This window comes from Tenrec ecaudatus, chromosome 9 (assembly GCF_050624435.1).
Source record: "Tenrec ecaudatus isolate mTenEca1 chromosome 9, mTenEca1.hap1, whole genome shotgun sequence".
In the NCBI taxonomy this organism is placed as follows: domain Eukaryota; kingdom Metazoa; phylum Chordata; class Mammalia; order Afrosoricida; family Tenrecidae; genus Tenrec; species Tenrec ecaudatus.
The window spans coordinates 64,790,144-64,807,245 of NC_134538.1; the positions used below are offsets into that span (position 1 = coordinate 64,790,144).

Here is a 17,102-nt window from a genome sequence, read left to right on the forward strand (position 1 = left end):
TTTGCAGATTAAATATGCTATGTGTTCCTGGCTCCAACAACAGTTTTATGAGCTCACTAAGCTTCCTGTTTTAAGATCCTTTTCTTAAGATTTTAGGAGCTGCTAAAGTGAATGCTGTCTGGAGCAAGTGGTACTTGTTAATTTAGAGACACTTTAGATATTTCATTCTGTTAACAATCACCAAAATTTTAATTTTACTATTTTTTTCAGTTGAAGGCCTTAGAGGGAGGGGAGCTGTTTGTTGAAAGGAACTGGATGGTCCTCGTGTTTGTAAAGTGCATTTGTGAACATTATATGGTGTCGTCCTTCTCTTAGGGCCCCTTTCTTTACCTGGCCCCGAAGAGTTAGCTTTTTATTTTTCCACTTGTCATTCTAAATGCACTGTATTTTAGTGCCAAATGTCTTAGCTACTCTTGACCACTTTGGATGCTCCCCCCGCCACTTTTCTAAGTGTGAAAGTGTTATTTGTTTTGGGCATGTTTCAGCCCGACAAAATGTCCCAGGAAATCTATGACTTTGTAAAGAAGCTGAATGAACAAGCCATTACCTAGTTAATAAGGTGGCAGGAGCACACGTCAGCTCAGCTCCCCTCCTGAACGGCAATATTGTGCTGAAATCCACATCTGCATCGCTAGTATCTATCGTTGTAGGCTGATAGATTGGGCTTTTGCATTTTGCATAAGAGTCATAATTAAAAAAGAAAATACTTACATCATTGTCCAACAACATGCCATATAATTCCCAAGAGAACCTGAGCCAATTTTGTGCTTAAAGGTTATTCAATGAATGAAATTGTGAAAGCCCATTTGTCAAAGTACTGCCTGGTTTCTGTTAGTTTGCAACCCCAAATTCATTGTCTGCTCCAGCCCAGCCATAAGTCACCAGTGTATTAGTGCTGCCTTCAGGCCACGCTGCCCAGCACTTCTTCACACCACTGGAGCTTTGAAAGTGTACTGTCTGCTTGCAGCATTACTGCTCTGATTTCCGCTTGGCCGGGCTTGAGGTAAGTCCCCTCCCTACCTTCTAGCATACTGTAATCCTTGCTTTCTTTCAAAGCTTCTTTGCAGAGACTTAGGGGAACACTTTCTTAAGGGCTGCATTGGCATCACACTGCGGTTTTGTTGTGGCATGCACTGTACATATAAATTCTACCTGCAGTAAATTGGGCTGATTGCCGCCCTGACACAGGCAGAGGGGCCTTTCTTGATTTTGGAGTGGGGGGCGGGGGTGGGGTGGCAGAGGAATAGGTTTGAAACCCAAGTGCCTGGTCGCATATTTGTGTGGTTTTGCAAAAACACTACAACAGTTAGAGCAATTAAATAGTGGGAAAGAGTCTATTTATATTTCGATGAGAATCACTCTACAATAGAGGCGATAATTTATGTGTGCATTTTCTTGTGGAAAATTCTCTGTCCTTTTGACTTTTTGAAGATCGCATGAAACTCTTAACAAGACTCTAGAGTGGTGTTTTCCATTACGAACCATCGGATTTTATAAAACCAACAGGAAAACTCAAAATTTGGACGCAAGATAGGTCTCAGGTGGCAATAAGGAAAGGCTGAGGCAGGTGAACCTTATGATCGATTTCTTTACATAATACTTTTTTTGAAATAATAATGCAGTCTCAAAGAAAGTTTACTATGTGCAAAGAAACACCCTGTCCAAGAGCTTAAGAAGGAAGCCTTCATGGAGCGAGGTCATGGAAACCTGACGAGTGACCAGAAGTGTGGACCTGGTCATGTCACTTCAGTACAGAGTCTGTTTTTGAATGGTGGATTTCAAAAATGAAGTTTCATTGCCAGAGAATTTAATTGAGAGGGTGTGTTGTTTGGTGGAATTTGGATCAGTGATTTTTGCACCTTGGTTTTGGGGATGGGTGGGGCAAGAGGACCAATTAAACCAGCTGAAGAATTCTGTCTGAGTAAGTAACATGGTAGGATGGATGGACCATTGGGGTGATTTTTACTGAATCTTATGTAGAAATCTGTAAGTTTGTGACAGATTTGCTATTACAATTGCAATTCAGGTCAAAGAATCACACGTTTAGAAAATTGGGAGGCAAAAGTATGATGAATGGTACATTTCAAAAAAAATAGTGAACTTCATTGAAAAGCAGTACTATTGGTGATGGTTTACAAGTAAGTTACTCCTCATGAAACACACTCAGCATCCTTACCCTTTATTGCCAAGACTCATGTAGGCCTAAGTAATTAAAGTTAGGGTAATTTCTCTTAGAATGATTTTTAAGTTTAGCCTTCCTTTTCTGAAACTGCGATGAGGACTTTTAATTCTTGTCATCCTAGTGAAATGAGACAAGGGACGCATTTGCTCAGCCACGATGTTCCCGTGATATATGTGGACTTAGGGGAAATAACCGTTTTCATGAGCTTAGAGGATCTGTAGGCTGATAACTGACTCACAGATCTCATTTTCTGTTTGAGAAGGATTGGCTCCGTCCAGCAAATCTGCAGCAGGTGAGGGTGTCAGCCTGCGTCACATTATTGCTCACTCTTTAATGGCACCTGTAATGCGAGATCCTTCCTGAAAACCGAACCTAAGGACACTGGATTGGTGCTTAGTAGTTTTGCAAAGCTCAGAAAAGGTAACAAGCATTAAATAGGGACCTTATCCAACCCCCCCCCCACCTCCCCCATCCCACACATTTCTGGCAGTAGAGGAAGTCAGACTCACAGGCCATCTTTTCTTGCAAACGCACATGGCCAACAAGTTGAAGTCGTCACACAAAAGTGTCATGTGTGATTTTAACTGAAATAGCAAGGGTGACTTCATGTCACATAAGCTTTTCACTAGTTGCAGTTAAGTAATTGGGTTTCTCAAGATTTTAGCTGTAGTAAAAATTTACTAAAACGACGAAACTCCTTTAACCCATAGCCCGGCAATGATTCCTCTTGAGAGTAATTCCATTCCCTTTACAGTAATTCCACTTGGTGATGTCCACCCTATAGACTTCTTATCTTAGATTTAGGATAATCAGAAATGTTGGAATGAAAGATGGAAAAACAAGACAACAGATTTGGGCTGCACTGTAGGCTACCAAAGACCTGCTGATGGCAGTTGGACAGAGAAAAGTAGTTAGTTTTAGATCCTGATCGTGGGGGTGCAGGTGGGAATCATACAGAGGTAAAATAGGAACCCTGGTGGTGCAGTGGATTAAGTACGAGGCTGCTTACCCCGGGGTCGGCAGTTCGAAACCCTTAGTCCCTTTACAGGAGAAAGATGTGGCAGCCTGCTTCTGGAAAGATGTACAGTATGTTGCTACAGAAAACCTTACAGGGCCAGGTCTACTTTGAGATGGAAATGGTGGGTGGTAGTAGCTCCTACTACTAGTAGTAGTGAAGGTACAATAATTTTATCCTAAAAATGCTGTCATTAAAAATACAGGAAGAAAAAAAAATTTAAAAAATACAGGAAGATTTCATTAAGAACTTGTGAAGTGGGGCCTCTTCATGCAGAAAAAGTCAGTCATTGCAGGGCAGACAGGGAAAGGGGAGGAAACCTGGGAAATCTTAGGAACTGTTGGTGTGTCACAGAGGTTATGCATATCTAATTGATTTTAGTTCAGAAAGATGCTTGGAACACAAGGAAAGGGCAACCAGATTACAAACTTAAAAGACATTTTCTGGACTGCATGTTTCTGTGAAACCCAATGAAATACTTTACAATTGCTCAAGCATTGCTTATTGAAACAGACAATTTCTTACAACCAGCATTGATCAAACATTTATAATTGGCACATTTATGCTTCTTGATTTAAAACAGCAAAAACTCTTCCCAAAGAACTTGCATTTTTTTCCCTTTAGAAATTGAATTTTAGAAGCTACAGGAAACTATATGCTTAATGGAAATTTTCCTTAAAAAGTTGCTCCACGAGTAGCATCTCCAGGTATTGACTAATTGTAAATTATGGGAGAAAGGTCGGTCTGTAGTGATTGATCGCAAGGACTATTGTCTCAGAAGCCTTTGCCTAGGCAGGATGACTTCTTCAGACCGTGAGGTATGGATTTCTAAAACACGGGAGACATCATCCCGTTTGTTGATCAATACCCAACAAGGTGTAAGCAAGTGCTTGCGCATTGCCTTGATCAACAGTCCCATAAAGGACCCAGCATTGTCTCCCACTGGAGGCCTTGCTGTGCTGACAGCAGCCCTCTGCCTGTGGAAGAATGCCTCTTGTGTTCTGATTCTTCACTGCCAGTAGCTGTTTTAAGCCATCAGAAACTGATCAGATCATCATTAATCAGGCTTTTAAGTTAGTTGTGCTAAATCTCTAGATGCATTAAGAAAAAAAAAAGAGAATTATTGCCCAAGTTTAGACAACTTAAAAATAAACTAACTGGATCAAGGACATAAATTCTCTTGTTCCGAAAGGGTGTACTGTCAGTTTATCACCGCTGTTTCATTTCGTCCTGGCTTAGCAAGTCACTTTATATACTTTGAACTTCAATTTAAATGCCAGTGTTTGCCACTCCCCCTTTCTGTGTAAAATCCCGATTCAAGGAATATTACTCCCTGAATCAGAGTTTGACTTCAGAGGTCACTAAAGTGGACACACGTTCCCAGAATGATAATTTACATAAGCCTTTGGTCAAAACTGAACTTTAGTACTCAACTGAGAAGCCTCTGTGAGAGACTAAGGCTTCCCGGTGTCCACTAAGCCGGATCCATTCCCGATACTTGAAGCTGTTATGGTAGCTAATGAAGAAAAGACGTTTGGGGAAAGATGAACCGTGAATGAAAGTTTGAGTGCAGCACATCCTGATTGGATCCGTGTAGACTTTTAAACGATTCCCCCTGCGAGAGCAGTGTCTTTTGTGTGTGTGCACCGCTCAGGATGTTGCATTGCAAAGTATCTGGAGAGTTGCATCTCCCTGAATTCAGCTGGCAAAACAGTTGTGTAGCTGCACCAGTGGGTGCCACCCACCACTGTCTCCTGGAAATTTTGCTGGACCAAACTATAGGCGGAGTTTTCTAATGCTGGTGAATATTTCCAAGGGGCCGAGGAACCAATTTGAGGAAAAAAATGCTAAGGGCTGCCGTTTTCCGCTCGAGAGCCACTGTGCCAAGTTCTGATTGTTGGAGCGCCGCGCCGACACCCCACCCCCTCCCCTGTGTTTTCCACTTTCCCGCCGCCTCGCGGTTTGAGACTTATTGTCTCCCAAAAGGCTGCTTCGAGGAATGTGGATCAAAGCCGGGCCGGGAGCGCCCCCGCCGGCCCCCAAATACCCAGAGCCATTTCTGAAAAATTAAACATGCTCTGTTTGCTTGCACACTGATTGGGGCGCGCCGGGTGCCCGGAGCAATCAGCGTGGACTTCCCCGCGCTGATGTAATGATGATGGATGCGCGACACCGCGGGTCCAGACGGCGCTGCGCAGGGATGCAGAGCACCGGCTAATGAATTGACTACAACCGCCGCAGCCCGGTGAAATCGAGCAAGGAATTAAGACGCAGGGACAGGGCAAGGGCAGGCTGGGGATTGGGGGCGCAGAGAAAAGTGGTTAAAGGTGTGAAAAAAAACCACAAAAAAACCAACCGCACACCCAAATTGAAACCGTCTGAAGAAACAATATTAAGAAGGCAACCCGACATGAAAGCGTCGAAGGAGAGCGATTTCAGACAAAATGAACCATAACCACATCGCCTAATAAAAACAATTATAGTAAATAGGGACTCGTCTTGGCAAAGATGAAAGTTTCTTTCTTTTATTTTCTCCTCATTGCAGCGCTAAGTGATGGTAGGCTAGGAAGGTTGGCGTTGTGTGGCGGTGCCTGTTAACATAGAGGCCGCCCCCCCCCCCCCCAAGGATCCTCCAAATTACAAAAAAGGTGGCCGTGGGGGTGGGGAGGTGTTTGCTGCTGTTGTTTTTAACGTTCAAGTAGTGATGGGCCTCATGTGTGCAGGGGTTTCAAGAGACTTTAAACGTCGTTTTGCTAGGAACCGATGCAAATTCAAATGTATAATTTGGAAAGAAAAGCCCCACCTATGGGCAGGTTGCTAGCAGGAGAGGGATTAGATTTAAAATGGGGTCTGGAATTAATTGTGCCCTGGGTTTAGGCCTTGGGGAAATTACAAAAGGTTCAGGCATAGTTGAATGAGAAAAAGCCTGCTTTCAGGAGGGAATGTTTGCTCCTCCATTTACCTATGAAACTCCCAGCTCTGGAAGACATACACTTGGTTGTGTGTGTATTGTGTGTGTGTTGTTTCTTTTTTTTAATATCCCAGCTGTTTTGCACTCAAGCATCAACTACAAACTTTTTTTTCTGCCCCAGCATAAAGTGTCAAGATGCATGCCTGAAAACCCTTGCCTGTAAAATTTCAGTGGCGAGAGGGATTGGAGGGGAACTGTGGAGAGCTATAAGCAAAGGAAAGCGTATCAGGAGTTAAAAAAAAGTCTCATTTCATTCACCTCGAAAAGAACAGTGGCCCATTTCCTGCAGAGAAATATCTTTGAAGTGAAGCAGAACTTTAAAAGGTTCCCTGGATACTTCTCGGTTATTTATATTTTATTATTTAAGAAATTCCCTGTTTTAAAAGTAGTCGTATAGAGCACCTGCCCTAGTAATGTTTTGGGAATGTTTAGTGGTCACTTGGAAAAGTTGCTTTAAGATAGCAGCTCAGGGCCGACTTTTCCAAACTCTTAGTGCGCTGTGAAAAAAAGGAGGAACGCCTCATGACCACAACAAAAAACAGACACTCTCTTCTGCTCACTAACTCTTTGTGCATAGTTTTGATGTGGTGTAAGAGTCTAGGATGTTAAAACTTTCTCTTTTGTAACTGTCAGGGACAAAGTTGTGTTTTTATCAGTAAAATAAGCTGATATAATTTATAGGAATATACAGGAAGCAGATGTCTGCCTTGGCAAGTTGCCATTTTTATGGCCCCATTCCAAGCATAAACCACACTTTGGAATAATTAGTTACTAACTAATGAGATCCAAAAATAAGTTGTCAAAATAGAAGATGGGGGTAGACTCTTGAGTGACCAAGGACCTCTTTTTAAAAAATCCATTTCAAATGGGGGTAGAATTAGTATTCTGGAACACCATTAATTAGTGCTTTTTCAGTCAATGCCTGGGGCTTTAGCTCTTCTCACCTGAGCCTCTCTGTGGTGATAAGTATTTGGAGGGTTTTATTGCTTTGTTAAAATGCTTGGGGTGGGGGGAGTGTAACAACTACACAAAAACCAAGTTTGTGGAGGAACTTTGGTACTTGTCTCATGACAATTGTTAATTAGCTCTGCCTACTGAAGGAGGAGACTTGGTTCTTATCTGGACTCCCATCCCTTCTTGGAGGGTTTAGGGTTTTTTTTGGCAGGGTGTTGGGGGGGCGGGGGGGGGGAGGGCAGCCTACATACTTGTTTCCTTGTGCACTTTTAACTGTCTCAGGAACCCAGAGGGACTGTTCTGCCCGCCCCTGTGGGTTGAGATGGATCTTCCTATCTCCTGGGTCGCTGAGTTGGAATCAACTCGATGGCAGTCCATTGAGTTATGTTGAGGTTCCTACTCACGTTTAACCATTAAAACGGAATCCGTGTTTAGAAGGAAACAGTTACAGTGTCTATTTATCCACAATGACTAAGAAGCGAGTGTTTTGGTTCACTTAATATCTCCATTGAGGTTTCATTATATCATTTGCTAGTTGCCCAAGAAACCGTAAAGGGCGTATTTGTAGCCCAACTGATGGTGATGAAAAGTCAAGGCATTTCTGAATGATAGCGGCCACCAGGTCGTCACCGTGATCATTTATTTACTCAGTGTATCTGTATTGCTTTGGGGGAAGAAAGACCCAGGCCTTGGCTTTGTGGAGCTTAGCATTCTGGAGGGCCGAAGATGGACATTCAAAAAATAATTGCCTGGATGAAGAGTTCATGATAATTGGGATCAGTGTTGGAATGGGTTGGTTCAGGCTGTTGGAATTCAGTTAGACTCTAGGGGTGCAATTAATCCACTGGTTCATCCAATCAGCACCTAGCTAGAGTTGTAGCACTGAGGTTATTGCCACAAACACAAGTAAACACGTGGAACAGTTGTTCATGAGCTTTGTTTCTATTGTTAGTTGCCCTGGTGGCTGCCGCTGACGGCAACCTCCTGCAGAACAGAAAGAACAGAACCAATGGTCCTGTGACATCTTCATGGTGGCTCTAAGGTTTGAATTCATTGTTTTGGTCACCTCCCTGACGTCTCCCTTGCCTTTGCTGACCCTTCACTTTATCAACCCACTTTTCTAGTGATTGGCCTTGCCATCCTCTCTTCGAAGGAGCATTTTGTTCAAACCACCAATCTTTCAGTAGCCACCTGCGGACGCTTCTCAAGCTGTCCTGAGCGTGATCAGGAATAACAAACTCAGAACCAAACTCATTGCCATCACATCGATTTCTGAGTTGTAGCCGACCCTATAGGGCAGAGTAGAACCGCCCCTGTGGACTTCTGAGACTGTCACTCTTTACTGGAGTAGAAAGCCTCATCTTTCTCCCAAGGAGGGGCTGGTGGGTTTGAACTGCTGACCTTGTCGTTTTCTGCCCAACTCATAACCTATTACACCATCAGTGTGTGGGAAAATAAATAAGGTCCTAGGATGCCACCCTCAAAAGAACGGATTCCTCACATGAGATCCTGGACCCAGGAATCAGGATTTTTTTAATAAGTACGATGGCAACACAGATGCCATTTGTCTGTGCACCGCTTGGGGAAACGGTGATGTGGATTGGATTGTAATATTCTCTTTGTGTACCTTAAAACCAAAAACCAAACCAAACTCACTGCCATGGAGTTGAGGCCGACTCATAGTGAACCCTATAGGACTGGGTAGAACTACCCTTGTGAATATCCCAGAGTCTAACTCTTTATGGGAGTAGAAAGTCCTTACTCTTTCTGGTGGCTTGTTGGTTTCGTACTTCAGACCCTGGAGTTAGCAGACCAACGCATAACCACTACATGCCATTAAGGTTCCTCCCCATATATACCTTAAGGCTAATATTCACTCCCTCCCCCTCCATTAAGAAGCCTAAAGAGTCATCCTGAGGATGGTTAGTGCAAGATGGGACGCTGAGGTTCTTCACTGGCATTCATGGAAAAAAGCATGGCGTGCCTGTGGTCTTTTGGAAAGAAAATGCACACTTTAGTGGGTAAAGGTATTTTTCCAGGAAAGCATTCATATTTTTAACCCGTTTTTAAAGATGACCAAACCCACACCCCTCTAATAAGAAGGTTTAAGTCTCCATTTCTGAGGCTGCAAATAATCTTGCAGATGAGAAAATAGAGTCGGCAGCAGCTTAGCCCCAGTTATGCCCCGAACAATTTCAGGAGGCTCCCATCCCCGGCACTGAGGCTGGTCCCCTCTGCATCGGTGCACTGGGCTAGCCCTGCGGAAAGAGTGGGCAGCTTGCTCACTGCTTGTCCTTTGTGCTCTCTGAGGATGTTAATGAATTTGGAGTGGATCTTACAATTGATATGTAAATTCCACTGAGAGCCTCTTTTTCCTTTTTCCTTCTAGAGAAGCTGTTCTTAAATAACTTGTGTGTTTTACAATGAATGACACTGGATCATCAAGAGCAAAGATGGAAGTTGGTGGAGGAGCTGGTGCGATGGCACCATGTGACACTGGTTCTTAAGCTCACTTGTCACTTGAATGCCACACCAGGCGGGGGATTTCGTGTGCCAGGAAGAAAGATCTTTTTCAATCTTCTTGTTAAGGCGGGCTGAAAATATTACATCTCTGGTTCTAATTCTTTTATTTGACTAATTATTGGTTTTGTTTGAACATGGTGGTGTTTCAACTTTGTTTGCCAATTGGAGAAAATAAGCAAATGAGTAGGCCGAAGAAATGCTCTCAACATGAGTTTTGCAGTCCAGAACGCTCGAAGAGAACTTACCAGCGAGGCTGCTGCTTCATCTTTTCTTGTATTCTTTGAAGGCGTAGATCGTGACTGCAAACAGGAACATGAACCAAATAGAGTGAAACTTGGTGAATGATGAGTTAGGGCAATTATTTCTTGAATGAAGTGAGTGAAAGACAGACTAGTTGAACTTGTCTTTAGCTGAGTTTTAATATTTCCGAAGCGATTCTAGTCTTGGCTGCAGGCAGTCATCAGACTTTTCCTTGTGGGATCATGACGATGTCGTTTTTTCACCTTTGTTTTAGAAGTGTAACTTAAGTGACTAGCAATGTTCTTGCATCGTAAGAAAGCTGAAAAGGTGGTATGCTTTTCTGGAATGAGTTAGGTGTAAAGGACATATTGCTGGTCAGGTGTTTTGGGGAAGGAGCCGGCAGTGAGTGGCTGCTTGCTTGGATTGTCTTCTCCTTCAGAACATCGAGGAGAGATTGAAGATGAGAGATTATCAGGGGTTGTATTTTTCTATTTGTATTGCAAACCTGTGTTTGCGCCTTCAGCTTTGGAAAGCTTTCATAATGTTTCTCCAATAAAGCCAGCCACCTGAAAAGATAATTCGAAGATGTCACTTCGACAAGTTGTCTGACACTTAGATTTCACACTCTACACACAATTGAAAATTGAGATATGTAGACTGTTTAATCATAAATTCCCAGTAGGAATTTGGGGACAGCCTTACATACTGGACACCCCCCCTTCTTTTTATTAATTTATGGTTTTCATTTTGTGTCTGTAGACAGAGAGGGACCTAAAACAAATCTCAACCCACTGCCGTCAAGTCTATATTAACTCGTGGCAGTCCATGTGCTACAGAGTCCATCTGCTCCCTGGGGTGTTCTTGGCCATATTCTTATTGGAAGGAGGTTGCCAGCCCTTTATTCTGGAGCACCCCTGGGTGGGCTTGCACTGCTAATCTGGAAGTTAGCAGTTGAGTGCAAAACATTAGTCATTTGAGGGAGGACAGAAGTTGATCGACTCATTCATACAGTTATCAGACATTTTTTTCCCTCCAAGCCCTGTTGGAAGGGTCTTCCAGATTGTGAGTTGCCTCTTCAGGTGGCAGGTGTCATGGGCCTTGCAAAAGAGTTTAGTTCACTCCAATGTGATTGGAAGTTGATGATGCTGTTTTTGTTGTTGTTGTTGCTGTTTTTTAAGGTGTTATCGGGGAGAAGAGAGCGGAAGTAATGAGAAGATATCATGGAGGCCCAGTCCCACGGCTCCACGACTACTGAGAAGAAGAAAGTTGAGAATTCCCTTGTGAAATGCACCCCTCGAACAGATGTCAGTGAGAAAGCTGTTGCCTCCAGCACCACTTCCAATGGTGAGCAGCCTCAGAGTGTCCCAGCGCCCAGCCGCCAGCCATTTCATGGTCCCCGCGTTCCTTGTGAGCTGAGCATTTGCACCTGGACCCGTGTTTTTCTTTGAGAGGTTGAAGAGAGCCAGTGAGGGTGGAGAGGGGGTGTGTGTGTCTGTGTGGAGTGGGGAGGCCTCAGTAGTCCCAATTTGGGCAGCCTGAGTGCTCATTTTCTACCCTTTTTTTCTGATTTGGGATGTAAATGCGATAGGTTATTTATTATTGGGAGTTCCTGGTTGGGCATTTTGGAAATCATCTTGATGAGGCGGGCAGGAGTTTGGGATGCTTTTGCATTTCACCATAGAGAATCTACCCCAGGCAGAAGAAGTGGTTATTACAAGAGACACACATGTTGCCATGTCAAAATTAGTGTCTGGATCACCTCCCCTCGCGCCCTCAATTTGAAATGGGCGAATCTGTAGGATTTCAGATTTTATTCACAGTTGATCCTAGCCTCGGTAACTCTAGTATCTGAAGGACAGGCTTTGGTGTTGCTAACGTTTAGACGTTTAATTTTCTTTAATGGTGTTCTGCGATAAACATAGACATGGTTTCTAGATGCAGTGTTCTACGGTTTTAAGTCACGTGTCGCAGGGCGTTGTAGCTCATTCATTGAACATTGAAAATACATGCCAAAGCCCCCTCCCGCTAGTAAAGACAGGCTGAGTAGGTTAAGGTTATTCTTCAGGTCCTTGACCCAGTTTTCCACTGTCTTTATTATTCAGAGATGAGACAGTCACCCCTAAAAACAAAAGGAACAAACCTAACTGCCAGGAGTTACTTCTGGCCCAGGAGGACAGAGAGCTGCCCTGGGGGGTTTCTGAGGCTGTCAGTCTTGAGGAGAGCACACAACCAGAGCAGGGAGCCTGATGACCTTTCAGTTGTCAGCCTGAGCCATAGTGCCACCAGGGCTCCTGAGCCTCCCTGAAATTCCCTCCTCTTTACCACTGTGCCCTTGAGAAGGAGCCAGCCAGCCAGGCCTTCTCCATCCTGGGCTCTTCCACTCCTAGCTCACTCATTTGCATTAGTCAACCTGCTGGCTCCCTCCTGGTGGGCTTATATTTTATTTATTCAGAGAAAGAATTTACTAGGTTAATTTACAGTTTCTTACATGCCAGCGGATTGTCAGACTGCTTTGAAAGGTAACTGCAGCCGGAACTAGAAGACTGTAAGGTCAGGCCAGAATAATCGGCAACAACGCGTGTACTTTACAGTCCTCAATGTGGTTCTGGTTTGAGCCTGGACACTGTGTTTCTGTGCTCCGTCCTCCGTGTCTGTCTGTCTGTCATCTCTGCTCTCTTTTCCCTAATTTAATGAATGCGCATAGCTGGCTTTCCTTGGGGGGGAGGGGGGAAGAGCTGGCTGGGAAACCCGCTGGCTAATGAGTCCATTTTGAATTGGTCTTCAGGGAGATGCAAGAGCATTTAAGTGTGAGAGTACTTTCTTCATCAGTTGAAATAATGAATTTACTTTCTAGACCTGAGAAAACACATCTATTACCCCCTTTATTTGTGGTAATCCTGATCAAAACCAACAAAGCGCGCTGCTGTCCAGTTGATTCCAACGTGGTGATTTTCATACCACACGTATATTTGCATCATGGCTTCCAGTGTGCCTAGAGAAGGCATTTTTGACTCCTTAAAAAAAAAAAAAAAGAGTTACTCTTATTTCTTTTTTTTAGACCTAGTAAGAATAAGACAACATTTTGTTTTAGAACTAGAACCAGTACAGGGAGCTTTGGTTATTTGGCAACTGTCCTTATACCATGAAACGTGTGTACACGCTCTGTTTTGTATGGGTATGGGTTACGATGCTCCCGTGCGTGTGAGAGAGAGAGAAGTGAGAACGCAGGCAAGTTGGTCGGAGACGATGCACGACTACGTGGAACCTACGTGGGCAACTGCCCTTTTAGTGAGCTGCAGGGTGGGAACACGGCAGTGGTGTGTTCTTCCGAAGGACTCCAGGACACACACTGGGAGTGTTTCTGGTGCCTTGAGCCGTCCTTTGACCACAGGTCTGCCTTACGACCCTATTTAACTCAAGCGGTGACTGACTTGGGACTGCCCAGCCCCTGGTGCAGAGAACGCTAGCCAGAGAAGGAGCAGTGATGTATAAAAGTTGGACTTACACTTCAAAGTGCTCACAGCTCTGTTTACTAAACAGCACTCTGTTAACGCTCCTCCCCGCCTGTCCCTGTTAAGCACACATTCACTCCTAAGCATGTACAAAATCTGCCATTTGGGGTGGAAGCTCATTAGTTAAGTTTGCTAGGCACATGCCTGAATGATAGCTGTCTTGGAAATCCGAGGCAGATGGACTGTTTCTTTTCCGCTGCTCCCATTTCTTGTAAGATATTTCTTCTAGTATATTTGGAGACGGCCAAACCAAATATAATGACCAACCAAATGAAAGAAAAAAATGGAAGCGATAGTTAGAGAGACTTGGGTTGCAAAACCGCCTGGAAGATTCTGGGAAGACAAATAAGCCAATGCAAGCCCTGGATAAAAGGGGGGAACAAAGGAAAAGGCGCGCTTTCCGCTGCGATCGCCTTACGCAAACAGTGCTCATGACGGCAGTGGTCTTTCTGCACAGGGCGTAGCCTTCACAGAGGAGTTGCTGTCTCTCTAGCTCAGAGGGTTTTGACTTTGCCTTCTTAGGAGGGTGCAGTTGCTGCAAATGCGGCGCTTTATCTTTGTTTCACAAGCTCCACACCTGGAGCCACACGCACCTATGCGCCGCACAGAGTGGTACCTCATGGAAGTGGGTCCCCTTTGGATGTCAGCGTTGTGTTGATGCCAGGCTGCCTATGGTTGGTACCACGGTGTATGCTGATAAGGAACTACCATTACCAAGGTCAATCCGTCTGTCTTAATCTAGTTTTCCCTAGAAACATTTTAAAAGTTGAGGTGTCTGCTAGTTACCCCTGCATTCTCATGAACTCCTGCCCACACACCCCAAGTGTGTCAGAGCAGAAATGCGTTTCCTGGGGTCCTCAGTGGCTGATTTCTTAAGGCAATCAGCAGGCCATTGTCTGAGGCACCTCTGGGTGCCCGGAAACTTCCGGCCTTTCAGTTAGAGCGTATTGACCATTTGCGTTACCTAGGTCTTTTGAAAGGGTTATTCATTAAATGGAACATGAATATGATGCCTACAATGATTGCATCTGTTTCTGGGACCTTCTGCTTTCTTTACAAAGCGCTGAGATGCAGTAATTTGTAATTGAGAGATTGCATCAAGATCCAAATGAATATTATATATGCACTTTGTCTCATGTTTATAATTCCATGATTAAAAAGAAGCAAACAAACAAACAAAATTTTGTTATTGGCACTTGTGGTGGTTGACTTAATTAACTTTTCCAGGCCATTATGCGCTGCAATTTGTTCATGATTGTGAGCCTCCCAGCCAAACCACGCACATTCCATTGCATGTCCCTACAGATCTGTTTTCTTACTTTCCCCAGCTGAGGAGCTGGTGCTTGAATAACATGCATGCAGAGCTTTATCTAAGGGCACATGTGCGCACCACCACAACGTAAGGGTCAGAAACCTGGAGTGGCATTTTCAAATACGCCCATGCCACCTAGCACTGACATTTAAAGCAACCCATGGGTGCAGCTTTGTTCTAAGACTTGTGTTGGAAACACACAGGCCACATTTTATTTTGTCACATTTACAGGCCGTGTCACAACAGATCCTTCAGTAGTCTTTGCGCAGGAACCGCCGTGTGCATCTCAGGTGCCCATGCTTGGAGTTTTCATGTTCCTTAGGAAGCTTGGATGGCAAAGGCGATGATAACTAGTTTCCCGAACCTTTCTGTCTAGTTTGTCTTTGTGGACTACATGATGTGCGAGCTGACCTTGATGTCCTCCAAGATTTTGATCCCCAGTCCCCTGACCCAGCAACTCACTCCCTCGAAGGGTTTGATGATGGCTAAGAACTTTTCACAACTTTGTCCCTTGTGTGCTCTATTGTGCTCACGCATGTATTTCCAGCCTGTGTCAGCACATCTGGAGCGAGCCTGTGACTAACCTAAATACAGTCACAGTATATTCCCACTCCCCTCCCCCTCCCTGCTCCCATGGTATGCATGCATCCACTTGCAGATCATCAGCTCAGGGTTGTGTCTGTCCCGAGACCAGTGCCTTCAACGATCGGACTCCAGTGTCTTCCATGGTCTTCGTCATCGTTTGCTGACCCCCCTCTTTTATTATTGCCTTCCTTTTCATTTAAGTAAATCTGTGCCTACACTCTAGTTAGTAATTTACCCTCTCCCCCAACCGTCAGAGAATCTTTCTTTTCGTTTGACCGCCTATTCTGGATATTTTATAGTAGCGATCTCAAACAGTATCTGGGTGGGCTTTTTTGGGTATGTGTAGACATGTTTGTCTGATTTCATTCTGCATAAATATCCTCCAGGCTTATCCATGTTATGCACGGGGTCACCGATTCACCATTTTTCTTCTATGTCACATAGTATTCTGTTGTGTGTTTGAATTATTTCTTAAGTGCAATTGGGATTTAAGGGTTTGCTTTTGGTATCTAAGGTAGTGTCTTTTATGTGCACAGTATGCGTAGGTATGAGGGGACCACCATTGAGGGAATGAGGTGGGTGGACACAGTGGCTGCAGCAACAGGCTCAGGCGGAGGAACAGTTGTGAGGATGGTGCAGAAGCAGGCAGAGTTTTGTTCTCTTGTAAAAGGGTTGCTATGGGCCGGAACAGACTTGATGGCACCCCAGAGGAACAAAAACAAGTGACTTATGTGCAAGTCTGTTCACTGCCTAACATTATAACTAAAAATGCCCCAATAGATGGTTTCCAGCTTGCTTCTAGTGTATGGATTTATTCATGAAAGTTTTCTCAATAGATCTTCCAATATTTTTAGATTCTCACAATCCCATGAAACTTCTTTTAATGTCTGGTTCTTTCCCTTTTACGCTTTTTGGTTTATGATTTTTTAAAAGAGTAATTTGATATTGCTCATTAACCTACAGCTCTGCTTTTAAAAAGAAAGGATCTGATAATAAACTTATGCAGGCTGTGGTCTTGGGGAAATTTATCAGATCTGATAGTTATTGGGAACATACCGTAAAATGACAGAAAGCAGAACGGATTATCCTAATGACATGCAATGTGACACCAGAGTTGATAGATTCATAGGAGAGGAAGTTCTCTTGTTCACTTTGATTCTTTAAAATAAAAACAAAACAAAAGAAAACAAAACCGGAGGTGGTGAAAGGAAGGACTGGGGGGGGGGGGCTTGGTATCCATTCCTCTGCTTAAATAAGAACATCGTCGAGGTTTGTGGTCTGCAAATATTTAAGGAGATGCCCTGTTTGTCTAGATTTCTAGTTACTTCCTGGCCTTGAGATTTGCCTGCCCATTAAGTAGATGTTAATCTCCACATCTCTGTGCTGGAAGTATGATGGATGAATTTGTTGAGAGTTCAAGAGTCAGGGACAGTTCCCCACCTTTAGCTTTTGCCGCCTTGACCTTATTTCAGAGTCTGTTTACTCATTCTGGTCAGAAATGGGCAGCCCGTTCCCACAAGGTAGGTGGTAGTTTGTGTTAGTTTTCTTGACCATTCAGATAGTCCATCTCTCTCTCGACTGGATTCCATTTGCTGGCACGCGATAGGTGCACAGAAAGGCCATTTTCAGATAAAGTGAATTTGAAATGATAGGATGTTGGTTAGAAGCAGTCTCAGGGTTTGGAATCTGAAAGCTTGGGTTGAGTTCTACCAAGGTCAAAGCCTGACTCTTTGACTATGGCAAGTTTACTTTTCAATGCCACGCCATCCTCATCTGTTTAGTAAGATAATGGTAGACATACTTCTCGG

At 44.0% G+C, this 17,102-nt stretch overlaps 1 protein-coding gene across 2 annotated transcripts in view; it reads left to right on the forward strand.

The window, feature by feature from the left end:
* GLI3 (GLI family zinc finger 3) overlaps positions 1-17,102 on the forward strand; it is a 335,268-nt gene that overhangs the window by 4,199 nt on the left and 313,967 nt on the right. For both annotated transcript variants that reach the window (XM_075558170.1, XM_075558171.1), the window contains exon 2: positions 11,064-11,229. In XM_075558170.1, coding sequence (XP_075414285.1) covers positions 11,106-11,229 — 124 coding nt within the window. In that variant the 5' untranslated portion in view covers positions 11,064-11,105. The remainder of the gene's footprint in view (positions 1-11,063; positions 11,230-17,102) is intronic.